We start from the raw sequence: 13,575 nt of genomic DNA on the forward strand, positions 1-13,575 counted from the left end.
GGCATTGCAGGCTGTTTATTTTGGGATGGTAATAGAACCTGATGAGAAAATAATTTTAAGATTGTGCAAGAGTATCTTGTGGTGTGTTGAGCAAGTACAGACACCCTCACTCTTCCTGCAGGCATGCAGCTACTCAGGCTACCATTCCTAGAATGATGGGATGCTAGAATGCAAAATATGGAAAACGGTCACATTTCCAGCAAATTGTCACCGCGGGGCAGAACAGGGGAAAGTTGAGGCTGTATTATTTACAAAAACAGCAGAATGGTTGCATGTTATCTGTAACCCATGGGAATAGTGTCAGTTGCCCCAGACAGGGCTTCCTCTCCTCCTCTCCTTATTGCTAGAACAGAGTTCAAGGCCGTTTTCCCACCCGTGTGCCAAATCTGCCGTGTGTTTCTGCCCAACATCCTGCTGCACACAGCAGTTCAGTGCCTTTCCTCTGAGATCACCAGGAGGGCAGATCCATGATCAGCCTCCAGTGTGTGCTGGCTATTTCTGTAGAATGCAAATTTAGATGAACACAGTTTGGTTCAGAGCACAAGTAACTGCCCTCCCTTCTCTACCAGCAACAAAGCAGAAAGCAGTTCACGTGAGTTGGAGATAACACACTTTTTTAGAGATTTCAGTAAGCAGTATTATTTTAGCTCTCTTCAAACCAAGTTGCATCTTGTCTCATCAGGATGACTTGAGGTAAGTGCTGAGCAGCTGTGCCCATCTCGGGGCAGAAGGTTGAAGGCCTCTCATTCCTGCGCTCAGCCTCTGCCTTGTGAGAACACGAATGGAGGAGAATTAGATGGAAAGGATGCTTAAGCCAAAGTGCTGACTAAGCAGCATTTTGTGCCAAGAGCTTGGGCAATTCTTAATCAGAGGCTGTTTCCTTCCTAGAGGCCCAATACCCCAAAAGAGGCAGGAGACATCAGAAGTACTACAATTCTGCAATCCCACGCACCACAGGCAGAGCTGGCCAGTATCCTACAGTAGCAACACTCATCCAAGGAGGGACTGTGCTAGAACAGCCAGGGTCTTCACACCAGCTGGATAGGAGGAAACCATTTTTCACAGCGCAAGGGGTTGAAATACTGGAGTAGGGCCAAGGGGGGCTGCATGACCTTGAGCCTTGGAGTCTTGCAGCACTGAAAGATGAGGCCCTGAGCAACCTTGAGAGGCAGCCCCACCTGAGCAGGGATTGGATTGATGACCTCCAGGGGTCCCTGCCAGCCTGAATCACTTCACAAACCTGTGGAAAAAACACAGTCTTGTGCCTTTACGACGGATTAGTGGGAGGGGGAGACCTTCAGGCTCTGGGTGCCAGCCCATTACCTGGAAGGTGAATGCTCTTCCTCCCTGCCCCCGCCACGTGGCCTGGCAATCCCTTAGGACATCTTCCCAGGACATTTGTGGGGGCTCTTGGGAAGAAGAAAGCATGAGTTAGCAAAGAGACTACAAAAAGCCATTTTGAAACATGTTTAAACCACAGTTTTCTCATATACTGCAGATTTCTTGCCACATACCGGGTTTCAAAGTACAGTTGGTGTGACTGGAGCATGTAGAGGCCCAAAAGCTCTTGAATTCAGCAGGAAAATTGCCTTTGATCTCAGTGGCTTTTATTTTAGGTTATACATGACCTGCCAGTGTAATAATTTTCATGAATTATTGACAGATTATATTGCTGGGTGTAAACTGGCATTACATCAGCTCTGTGCGTGCAGAGGCCACATAGACTTTTTGTTTCTTAGCAGAAGTTACCAGGTTCAGCAGGTCTCCCTGTTCCTCTCTCTCACACTGGGATCCTTTTCTTGGGGGTAAATGCATGATCATTGCACAAGGTTTCTCTGGAAATGAGTGTTTGAAGAGGCCTTGGCTGGGTTGCACAACCCTACTTGGTCAAAATCCACTGAAACACTCCTGTCTGCTGAGGGCTCACATGAGTGCTAGTGCATGACTCACAGCGTGACCATCTTGACTAACCAGGGGAGGTTACAGATCATCAGACTGGACTGCTTCCTTCTTGCCTGAGCTGCAGGATGAGGAAACCCCATGGCAAATCCCATGAATAAAATCCCAGGGAGCATTTAAAAATGTGCATTTCATTCCCACATTTGACTTTTTTTTCCCCACATCATCCAAAATGTCAGATAACAGCCCAAAGCAGTGCAGGACCCTGGGTACCAAGGCCCAGAGGAAGGGATGTGCTGAATTGCTCCAGCAATCTCCACACTGAGTCCCCAGTGTGACCCAGCTTTGCCAGGGTCACTAAAACGACAGCAAGTTTGTTCCAGACAGGCTGTTCCTCCATAATCCTGGTGCAGACAGAGCCTGAGTCCCCACACCACTGAGCTGTAAGCTTGGAGAGGCAGCAGCTGTCTCTGTCCTGGGTCCTCCAGGATCCCATCATATGGGTCATCTCCCATCTTGTGTTCCCTGACAAGGGATAGCTGTGGTCAGGCCCTGGAAGAGTCAGGTCATCCCTGTGTCCCAGAGAGGTATGATTAGTGAAGTTGTTGCTGGTGGTTTTTATAATGGGACCAAACAGGCCAGGTGTACCACAGCCTCTGAGGAAAAACCTGCTCTACACCAAGTCCTAGCACAGGGATTGCCTTCCAGGCAGCTCCCAGCCAGGCACAGTAATTCACATTACTGTCAACAATCTCTGAGTTCAGGAGAGCCATGGAAATCTTTGCAAATCAAATCAGAGCTTTCCAGTTGTTATACCAGAGGAAAATATTGCATGTGCAATTTGAGAGCCTTTTTAAAAAGCCCACATAAATTCAGCTGACGCTCCTTGCATTTTGAAAACTGGATTTTGGATCTAGACTTTGATAAATTTTAGTCTGAGCCCATTTAGATTGCAGTGATTTAGCACTGTCATAATTTCCCCAGGCTCCACTGACCAGCTCTATATCCTGTAATACCCCCTAGCCCCAAAGTCCAGCCGCCGACTCAGACGTCTCAGGAAGTGCTGGAGCGCTTCAGTTCATCAATTTGTCGCTCAGCCCTGGCTGGTGCAAAGTCCAGTTGCTGTCCAGAAATATCCAGCAGATCAGTCCTAGCTTCTTTCCTTCCATGCTTCTACTTTGACCTCATACCCATCAGATTACTTTTGGGCTCAGTGACTGCGAAGGTGACAGTATAACAATAACCTGATCAGGCCGAGGACTTTGGCAGACAATATACATCTTTACTTAAAGTTACTTGGAGCAGCAATGGCAGATCCAAGCTGTTGGTCAGATGTTCCACATTCTGGTCTGGTGCTGGGAACCCCCAGTCCAGTGGACCTCATGTAGCGTGCACAGGTGGTGGAAGTGAAGTGGGTACATGGCTTGGAGTCCTATCAAGAGGGGTGAGAAGGCTGGTGGGAGGCAGACCAGAGAGCTAGTTTGGGCCCATGGTTTGGGTGGAACAGGCAGGTGAGAGATGGAAGGGAGTGTCTCATTTGGGAGAGTAAGTGCAAAACAGAGGATTTGAAGAGTGTGTGGGATGGTAGGTTTGAGAAAAAAGGAAGGTTTATAAGTGATGCTGCCCAGAGGTTGGATCATCCTACTGCTGCAGCCTCAGCAGTGACAGTTGAGATCATCCTCAGTATAGCCAACACGGAGCAGGTCAGCCCTCGGGAAACAGGGACATGAGTGATGATACCTGTGGTGGAAACAGGAAAACCAGCCTCTCTGCACTGTGTCAGGGATTTACTGGCAGTGCTCCGAACGGAAGGGAAAACTGCCATGAGCTTGCCCTACACTCAGGGCTGGTGGCGGGGTGAGGGGCTGGGTAGGGTGAGGATCTGTTGCCTCATGGCTGGAGCAACTATGGAAACCCTGTACCCAGCCTGTCGGTGAGGGCCTGCTGCCATGCTGTTGGCACAGAATGTCCCGGGCAGGGCGACAGAAGGGTGGGAGCTGACATCCTTGCTGCAGCCTGTTGGATGGGCATGGGGAACATGCTGTTGAGGCAGAGAGGCCAGTAGCTCCAGGGGCCATGGGTGCTCTCTTGGGGGCTGTCCCACTGCTACAGCCCCAGTCCTGGGCATTCCAGCATCTCCCTGGGCATGGGGACAGAAAGAGGCCAGGCAGGGCAGGGCTGCAGGGAGCTCGAGACCAGTCCTGCTGCAGCATCATTGGGACAGGAGCTGACAGCCCTGGGAGGCTGAAATGGGGTTCCAGGCCATAGGCAGGATGGAGGGGGGGGCACTGGGGAGGCACTGGAGGCAGCCATTCTTGTGAGTGCCCTTGGGGCCCTGAGAGCAGCAACACTGCCTAGATTGATACTGGAAACCTGTATCTCAGGTTTGCTCATGGCATCCCAAGTGCCACCCTGAGAGCAGCACAGCCTCCCAGCAGGAGCACACAGCCCTGCAAGAGTGTAAGGGCAGCACGAGGGAGGTGTTCAGCTCTGGCATCCTGTCGGTGTGCTGCCCAGAGGCAAGGCGGAGGTGCTGACAGCTGCACACAAGTAGAAATAACCATGGATTTGGAGGCAGCTCAGAGATGGTATGACACACTGCAAGCTCTGCACATGATATCCTCAAAATGAAGATTGATGTTATTCATTCTTCCTCATTCTTGGTTGTTGTCCTTCCTGACAACACGTGCACACAGCCCAAGCTGGCAGATGCACAGCGCTGGTATCTGTACTCAGATTTGGCCACTGCACACTACAGCTGGGGCATGTAGGCACAGACATTTACTTCAAGCCACAGAGACTAAGAAAGTAACTAGCTATATGATACCGTTTTACCTTTGGAGCTTCAGGAGTAAGGCAGAGACCCTGGGCAACTTAGACCGAGTTGCCCCAAATCTTTTTTGAATTTTAATGGAAGGAAATAATAAAAACTTTGAGCAAAACCCAGACTAAAACATCTTTTCTTTCTAATCAGAGTTTTGCTAGGCCTGATTCCAAGTTTGTGTAACATACAGACAGTCCAATATCCAGTGGGCACCTTGCCTGAATGAAGGTACCCAAAAACATGGACCTGTCTCGCAACTAACACTTCCATTATCCAATCCTGAAAAATTGTTTTCAAATTTAATGAAATACATTTTTGCATTGGTTCAATGTGTTCTGTGGGAATTTATGTTTTCAAGGAAATTTAAGTCTACAATGACTGACTGAATGAAAGCACAGTAGAAAGGAGAATTACCAAGTTCTGCCTGCAACAGCCTGAATTTATTAAAGTCATAACCTGGTGGGACTTATAGATAGGATAACACTAGTGAAAATGACAGCCAGGTAAAAGGGACAAATATTTAATTCTAGCTATTTTTGACTTTCAATTTTTAATCTGGTTTGATACACTGGACAAATTATTAAGTTCTTTACACAGACTTATTTCAAAATAATTGCACCATTTCACACATTGAAATAAATATACAATTAACCAAACACTATCATACAACCGATGTGATTAAAACTGCTGTACATATAAAACTGATGGTGAAGACTTCCGACCTTTAAGAAAAATACAGTGATGAAAATTCCTAAGATACCTGATTTCAATGACAAATAGATGGCAAAAAATGTATTCTTAGTGAAGGCACAGGATCGTCTTGCATGGTTTGTAATTACATGGATTTCAAAAGCAAAAACATTGTTGACAGCAAGACAGAGATGGAGTTCTGCTAAAGGTGACATCCCTATGCCACTGAATACATCAGACAAGACCCAGTTTATTCAAACTGAGTGAACAGATATTGTAAGGCACAAACACAGTCTTATCTCCAAACAGTTTGAAGTGTGTGCACGTCTTTCACAGGCCTTGTGCACAGAGGTGATTCACACCTGCATTAATTTAGTACGAAGTAAATGTCTACTTTTCTGCAAGATATCTGGATTTTCTCCGCTGTCCGTTTACATTGTGCAATATCAGCTGGTTGCCAGTGGGAGGTTATGAGGCTTGAGACTTCAAGTTTTCCAGAGGATGAACGTTCTCCCGAATGCTCCTTTTACTTCTGCAAATGTACTCTGCTGAGAAATGCCCTGTGTTCAGACAGCATCTACAATTAACCCACCTGCCCTGTGTTGAAGGCCACACTCCAGAGACCTTTTGAGAACTGCAGATACCAGAGGATCTCACAAAGTAAACTATCCAGCCCTTCCAGGATGACAGCAAATGCAGCAAAAAACAAGCACAGCCCGTTAGAGAAAGTCTGACTCTTTGACAATTGGAACTGGTGGGGTTTTATGGTCTATTGGTTTATAAATAAAATTGAAATCTTTCTTGGTTTCACTCTTCAGCAGGGAGGATTTAATATGATGAGGAAGGGCATCTTTATCCAGCTGCAGCCACTGGTCATCGACATAAACAAAGAGTCCATAGTCCTTGGGATTGGAGACTTCAAACTTCTCAGCACACTGCTGGCTCAGCTTCTCAGCTGTGGTGTCACTCCGGGACCCAAGTGTCCTTGATTGAGCACCGATTTCCAGAAAGGAGATAGAGATGAAATCCTGAAGAGAAACATGAGGATAGGCCTTGCAGTTAACATAGGACTGAAGGAACTAGAATTCAGCCCCAAAGCCATAGCTGCTTAGAGCTCCTAAATGCTCCCAAATACCCTCCAGTTGTTCTCCAATGTCCTAGCTATTCTTTCCTTTTTCCCTCTGACAAGCTCTGAATCAGCAAATACTTAAACTAACAAGCACTTAAACAAATAATTAGCCCTGCAAAAAAGTGAAAGCTTTTTTCTGATTTTGGTGAGTATCCCTAATGAACAGTCTGCAACAGTTCATTCTCCCATTTTTTTACAGCTCCTGAAGAAAGAATATGCAAAGAAGTGACAGACCAGAATAACAAATGACAAACATCAGAGATCTGGCCTGAAAACCCCCTGCTTCCCAAAAACAGGAAAAGGCAGTGTGGTGACCCTTGTAACTCCACAATCACCCAAACACCACCTTGGGAATGTGTATTCTGAACTTCCTTCCATCAGGAAGGAAACAGCAGAAGATGTCATGCTGAGAAGGCTGATTTACTTGTATCCTGTTTCAGGCAGTAACAATTGTTGGGACAACTTTCCTCTTGCCAAACACATGAGGAACAAAATCTAGAGAGCTTTTGGTCGCAGTGGAACCTGCATGTTTAATTCGTATCTGTGAAGCTCAAAACAATTCCCGACCATTTTGGTCAGAAAATATTGAGGTTCCTCAGGAGAAGTGAAATTTGCCAAATGTGTGGACTATGGGCTTCCAAACTGCATCTATGGTGTATCACTACAGATGATTAAGGCAGCCAGAAGGATTGACAGGGGCCCATTGAACACACCAGCATGTTGTTTTTCTCTACCAGGATGGCCTCACATGTGTCTGATATTACCCGTCATTAAAAGGGGTGGAAAACATCACTTCGGCTGCTGGAGGTGGTGGGAATCTTCTGTGGAAATGTGGCTTTGTTCATTCATCTATTATGCTCCATGCTAGGTACTTGCTATGAGCTACTGCTAGAGCAGCACTCCGGGCTGGATGGATATGTGCATTCACAATTTCTGAGATCATCGGGGACTGGTTTGACTGCAACATGGGAAACCCGTTCAACTCCATGCTTTTCACAGGCCCACATGGACTGCGTGTCCCCCTCAGGAGACTTTCCCATGGCTTTACACACCACACGCATACACACACACACATGAGTACACACACAGACACAAACACACACACACACACACAGAAACACACACAATCCAGCATGCACAATTTTCAGTTCTGCACTGTGAAGGCTCTACAGAACCACAGATGTGGCCTTTGCTGCCTCCCTGTGGGTGACAATTTGATCACAGGACATGGGGCTGACAGGGCATCCTGACCACCTGGACCTACACCCAGCTTCACCATGGCTGGAGGCCCAGAGCACCTATCCCTCTTGGGACCCTCTTCCATTGGTGCATGAGAAGGTCTTCACCTGGCCATACACAGTTTGGGCTTCAAAGCTAACCAGATGTTGCTAGGTCTTTCCTGTTGCTGGACAGGAGGACAGGTGCTGGAAGATGCTTGACTGATTGGCTCTTGGGATGTCTCTTATCCTCCTCCAGCTTTATGCCATCTAGTAACAGCCCTGCATAGCCTGCTCACATCTCTTCAGTTTAACCCATGATTTGTCCAGGCATTAAGGGTGATGGAGAAGAGGGACTCCCTGTATCCTCGTCACAGCTCTCCACATGCGAAGGCTCCTAGCAAGTCTCCTTTGAGAATGAACAACAAAATCACTCTACAATCATATTTAAAACTACAATGTTATGAGAGTACTTAGAGACTTAAAAATGCATTTTGTAAGTAACATGTATTTCAAATGAGGTGTGTTTTTTTAGGATCTCAAAATCTTGTACCATATGTACTCTTTTAATAGTGATTTGAATTAATTTTTTTTTAAATGATTACCATATTAAAAAATTGTAAGTGTGGAGAAAACATATTCATCTTCCAGGCAATTTTCCTAGAGTATAATGCCAGCTACCTGCACTGATGAGCGGGAAGCTCGGGCCTTGTTCAGTGTCCTCCGTCGCTCCCAGCGGTGAATGGAGTCCTGAACCTCCACGCTCAGCTGCCGTGTGACGGTGATTTTGTCGTAGTTCTTGATGTGCTCCAGAACCCCATAGGTGGTGGTTAAATAATAGGAACCTGCAAAAGGCAAAAGTATGAATATCACACCAGCATGGGCCATTCATTTCCACTCTCACCCATCCTGCTGGTGCCTGTGCAGTGGCAGCTGTCTGACCCTTGGATAGGGGTCCCGTGCCTCGCTGCAAGGAGTGCAGGGGTGACTGATGTTAACCCAGCAGAAGGAGACCTAACAACCAGTGTCCTCCATTCCCTCCTACTCCACATCAGTGTTGCTGCCCTGACTGTTGAGGCTGTAGATGTCCCAGGAGGGAATATAGGCTGAAGAGAAACAGCTACAAGAGCTACTTTTGCAAACAGGCACAAGCCACAGATGGTTTATTCTCTGGGACATGGTTATGTTCTTGTTGTGTTTGACAGGGGGGGCCATGCAACAGATCTGTAACTTGGGCTCCTGAGCAGTCCCCATATTGTAAGGAAATAGAAACAATTATAAAGTACTTGCAGGAGAAGAACAAGGCCTGGATCCAGCCCCTCCAACTCCAGCAACACTGCTGGAATGTTTGGACCCCAGGTCTCCTGTGGGCTCAGCACCATTGTGGGATGTGTCAGACCTGCAGGAACAAGTCACCCGCTGCTCTATTGATCATACAGGGATCCCAGGTGTTCGCCTGTAATTCTCGGACTGTTCAGAGTTGCAAGATAAATATTGGTAGGAGAGAGAAACAGGACAAAGTGGCAAAAGCCCTTTTCCCTCAGAAATCCCCTGACTGCTGTGGTGTTGGTTGCAGCAGGTAACAAACAACCAACTGCAGCCACGGGGAAGCAGCTGGACCATGATAAGAACTGGCTTCATCAACAGAGGCTTCATCCATATCAGAGCCCTGATAAGGATAGAGGTGAACATGAGGAAGCCGCTGCTTTGGTGGCAGGGCACCCCTCGCTGGGGCACCGGGTTGGCCGAAGTGCTCTTTCCCAGCTACTGCCCGGGCTCAGCGCCGGAGGGCAGGATGGGCCCGCAGAGCTGCGGGGTAGCAGCGCAGTGTCCCAGAGGCGGCGAGGCTATTCCCTGATACCGCAGCACCATCCCGGTGCCAGGAAAACGGGGAGAACTAACAACGGCCAGTCAGCCGGGCAAGCACCCGGGTTTTTAATAAGTTTCGCGCTAATTGCTGTTGCCTCTAGATGGCACTTGCACATCACCCAAGCCGCGCAGCAGCCCGCGGTTCCGCAGCGTCGGTGAGCTCCACCGCCAGTGTGGCTGTTTGCTCAAGGGTGGCTAAGACAGCACTTTATTTAAGAGCAGTATTTTTAGAACACCACTAAAGTTTGGTGTAGGAGAGGAGAGACCGAGACACTGCCATTTGACTTTTCATACCCCGGTGGATCGATGAGGAATGTCCCACAGCTATGCAGGTCTGCGTTCACTCAAAACACACTTATTTTGCTTTACTATCTCCCACAAAGAGCTGCTGAGAACAGACTAAGAACCCTGAAAGTGCCACTTTCCACCCTCTTAAATACAGTTACTACCCTCCCTTATCTGTCATTCAATATTTCTCCTGCTCTGGCTGAGTCAAGAGGCCCACATGATGGGATGGTGGGACCCACAACCTGGTGTATCCCTTCCCTAAAAATCCAGGGAGGAAGATTTCACAGTCCCACCCAACAGGAATTCATTACAACTTTTTTACAAATTAAGTTATCTCCCACTTCTAAGTATTTTTATTTCCACTCAGTCGTAACCCATCATCTGTCTTTGTCTTTGCCCCAGCAGTCAATATTACTGCTGTTATAAAATTAGTTCTAAGTGTATTTTTCTTTTGGAGGCCAAATTTTAGTGATTTAGTGTACTGACCTACGCAATTTCACAGTTTTCTCACTTCTGCTCTACTTTTTTTCCTTTAATTTTTGTTCCTGAATCACCTTTTGCCATTCAACTTTGAAAGGCCTAATTAAGGTAACTTTTACCAGTTCTATACTTCGCAATCTCAGAGCTGTTTTCACTGAGATGTTCTTTTTTTCCCATTCCCTGTATCTACAGTTGCTCTCAGTCCTCTTTCTGATGTGATTATTCAGCCAGTCTGATCTGGAACTCCATCACAAAATTTTCCCCCTTTGACTAGAGTGCACATTTCACACAGCCTTTGCATCTTTGAATTAAGAGAACTTCCAGCCAGCTTTGCCTTTGATACCCTGAGCTCCCCAACCCAGCTGAGTTCGATAACCAGCCTGATAGTGTGCCTATTTGAAATGAAGAACCTGTGGGCGGTGCAGTTACCAAGAACTGCTTGGTTATGTCAGCAAAATGCTGTTCTTTGGCTAACACTTTTTCTGCTAACAATTATTTTCAGCAGAAAAATTAGCCTGTGTAGAAACACCTTACTAATACATTGTATTGCTACTACTCATTCTATAAGCACTTACTTTTGTTCCCCTCTGCACTGTGTTGGGATGACATGGTCTTAGTTTCAGACTTACACCTCTATTTAATATAAATAAAATTAGTCCACTGCTGTTCATCCAGGACTCCTTTCTGGAATCTCAGTACTTACCAAATCGAAGTCTAAAATAAAACTCATTTTACTGGTTTAGTGACTACTTGGTGATAAATGATCTGTGTTCCTAATTCAGAGCACATAATTGTCACTTGGAAAGCATTTGCTTCTCAAGCTATATTTAAGAAACTAAAGGCCCACAGTTCCCTGGGGTATTTATGTCTCTAACAACAGAAGTCTTTATTTACATCCAAACTTGATATTCTTCTCTAACCCCACTTTTCTTCCTCTGCCTTGCTATGATACTCAGTCAGAGAACTTTATCAGTGGGTTCACACAAATTTAAGAGTAGAGTGACCATGAGAGTGATGTCTGGCCTCAGGAATGCAGTATAGTTTAAAAAATGTGCTTTTTTTAATTGGAATAAATAAAAGTGTCCACACAATGGTTTGCAGCAGCTGCTTCATTTTAGGCAAAAACCTTCTAGCTTTTCAGCCTTTGGACCAAGGAACACAAGATGTCTCTGTTTAGGTTACTAATCCAGTAACTCAGTTCTCATTTATGCTGGGTCCCTGCCTTTCTAGCTGGTGTCTAAAGGCACTGCACTGCTAAAAGGAATTGAAGTGTTTGACAATAATTTTAGAACTTCAGGTTTAAAGCTTTGCCAAAGCTTATCCACAAAGTCTAGCCAGAGCCTTTCTATCCCACTTTCACAAACACTGAAGTAAGGTAAATAACGATTTCCAAAGTGAATATCCCATGATTAAACACTGTACCCTTACCTTCCCCTAGCTGCAGTGCAGGGTCCATGAGTTCCATCATATACTCCACATTCAGAAGGACTTCAGTCAAGTTGCTGCGAGCCAACACATACATGAGCACAGGGAGGAAGTCATCTGCACCGTATGGCTTCCCTGAAAAAAGAGAAACACAGAGTGGTCCTAAAAACTCACCACAAAAACATATTCCGACGTAACAGTGACAGCTTCTCACCCAGCACGTCCTTTGCAGACTTTGGCTTATATTACCTGAACAGTCAAAGCTCAAAATCATCAGCAAAGGAAAATGCTGAAAAGGAGAAAGTTAGATCACTTCAAACCCAAAATATGAGCTGGAAATTTTAGTGAGCTCTATTTCTGCCATTCTGTATTAACTGGAGAAAGAAAGACTTTAACTTCATTGGTCACAGATGTGGCAATTTTTGAAGAGTGCAAAGGCTTCTGTCTTGTCACTCTGATTTGACACTGACATCAAGACTGCAATTCTGGTTGGTAGTATTAGCAGGGAAGCTGTCTATATGCATTAGGGGTATTTATTCTTTTAGGTTTACACTATGTGTGGGACCCAAACCCAGAAAATAGAATTTGAGACAGTGGCTTTTAGGACTGAAGACTTCTGTGTTTGTGTTCCTTCAGAAGGCAAAACATCACACTACGTGTTCCTAATTAAAACAGTCTCCCAAGAGGGAGATCTAGGATCTAAGAGAAATCATCTTTCTAGCCAGGGAGATCTAGGATCTAAAAGAAATCATCTTTCTAGCCATGGCATCTAGCTAAGAAAACAAAAAGCCTTTCACATTGGACTTAGACTAGCTTTTGAAATTGGTGTGCGGCAGGTACTCAAGATTTCTGATGCTTAAAACGTATCCGCAAAGTCAACAAAGTGATCTAATGTGTAATCTGTAAGAGCTCTTCGGGATCTCTGAGGACGAAAAACCATGCATGTTAATAGTCATCATTATAAATAATTATTACCTAAAATAGAATCCAAACTGAAGCTTCGCTGCATCAATCACAAAGAACACAAGGATAACTTTTCTCCTTTGAAAGATGCTTTCACTTTCCACCGATGTGTCATAAATTCATAATGGAAAACCCATAATAGCAAGTTTCTTAACAGGCCTATCTTCCAAACACTCAGACTTGACCATTCCTCTCAGCCTAATCCCAAAGCTTTCGTTTCTAATGTCTTTCCTCAGACTGTGGGCAGATTTTCTCATCAGTGCCTCTGGATGTGCTGTTTTCGTGGGCCGCGTGTGTCTTACTTGAGAACTGCTTGCCTCACCTCAAAGAGTCAAAGCTACCCTTGATACAGCTCTGGTAAAATTAATGCTCTAGCCATTTTTGTCCCATAGTACACATGCTCTTCCATGGTAGGGCATAAATTCCTATTTCTCAAATGTTCCCACTGACTTATTTCAAATCTTTGCCATGAGTCAGGTTTCTTTTTTTGTCATTCATAGCTGACGCAAATTCTCCACTGGCAAAGAAAAATATTCTTCTGAAGCCTCAAATAAACATGAGCTTAGTCCCTGATTAAAAAAAAAAAAAAAAAGTGGCTTTGAAATAAACCCAGTAATATATCTAGTGGACAGAGAGTTGATCCAGTTCAAACAAAGTGTTAGAGAATGAGAGATTGTCAGAGCTGTAATTCAGTCTGTTTCTGACAGAGCCTACACATGCCACAACAAGACAATTTATTGAATGAAAGCTGGATTAACGCTTTCAATTCTGATTGCTTTATTATGGCTGCC

General features: G+C 45.5%; 1 protein-coding gene across 1 annotated transcript in view; it reads right to left on the bottom strand.

Moving 5' to 3' along the window:
* Positions 1-5,256: 5,256 nt before the first annotated feature.
* The window catches only part of RIN3 (Ras and Rab interactor 3), a 64,955-nt gene continuing 56,636 nt past the window's right edge, over positions 5,257-13,575 (bottom strand). Inside the window, exons 8-10 of the mRNA XM_027637907.1 lie at positions 11,825-11,956; positions 8,441-8,604; positions 5,257-6,441 (exon numbers count right to left, since the gene is read on the bottom strand). Of these exons, the coding sequence (XP_027493708.1) occupies positions 6,133-6,441; positions 8,441-8,604; positions 11,825-11,956 (605 nt within the window). The 3' untranslated portion in view covers positions 5,257-6,132. The remainder of the gene's footprint in view (positions 6,442-8,440; positions 8,605-11,824; positions 11,957-13,575) is intronic.

This window comes from Corapipo altera, unplaced genomic scaffold, assembly GCF_003945725.1.
Source record: "Corapipo altera isolate COAL_440 unplaced genomic scaffold, ASM394572v1 23, whole genome shotgun sequence".
Lineage (NCBI taxonomy): Eukaryota > Metazoa > Chordata > Aves > Passeriformes > Pipridae > Corapipo > Corapipo altera.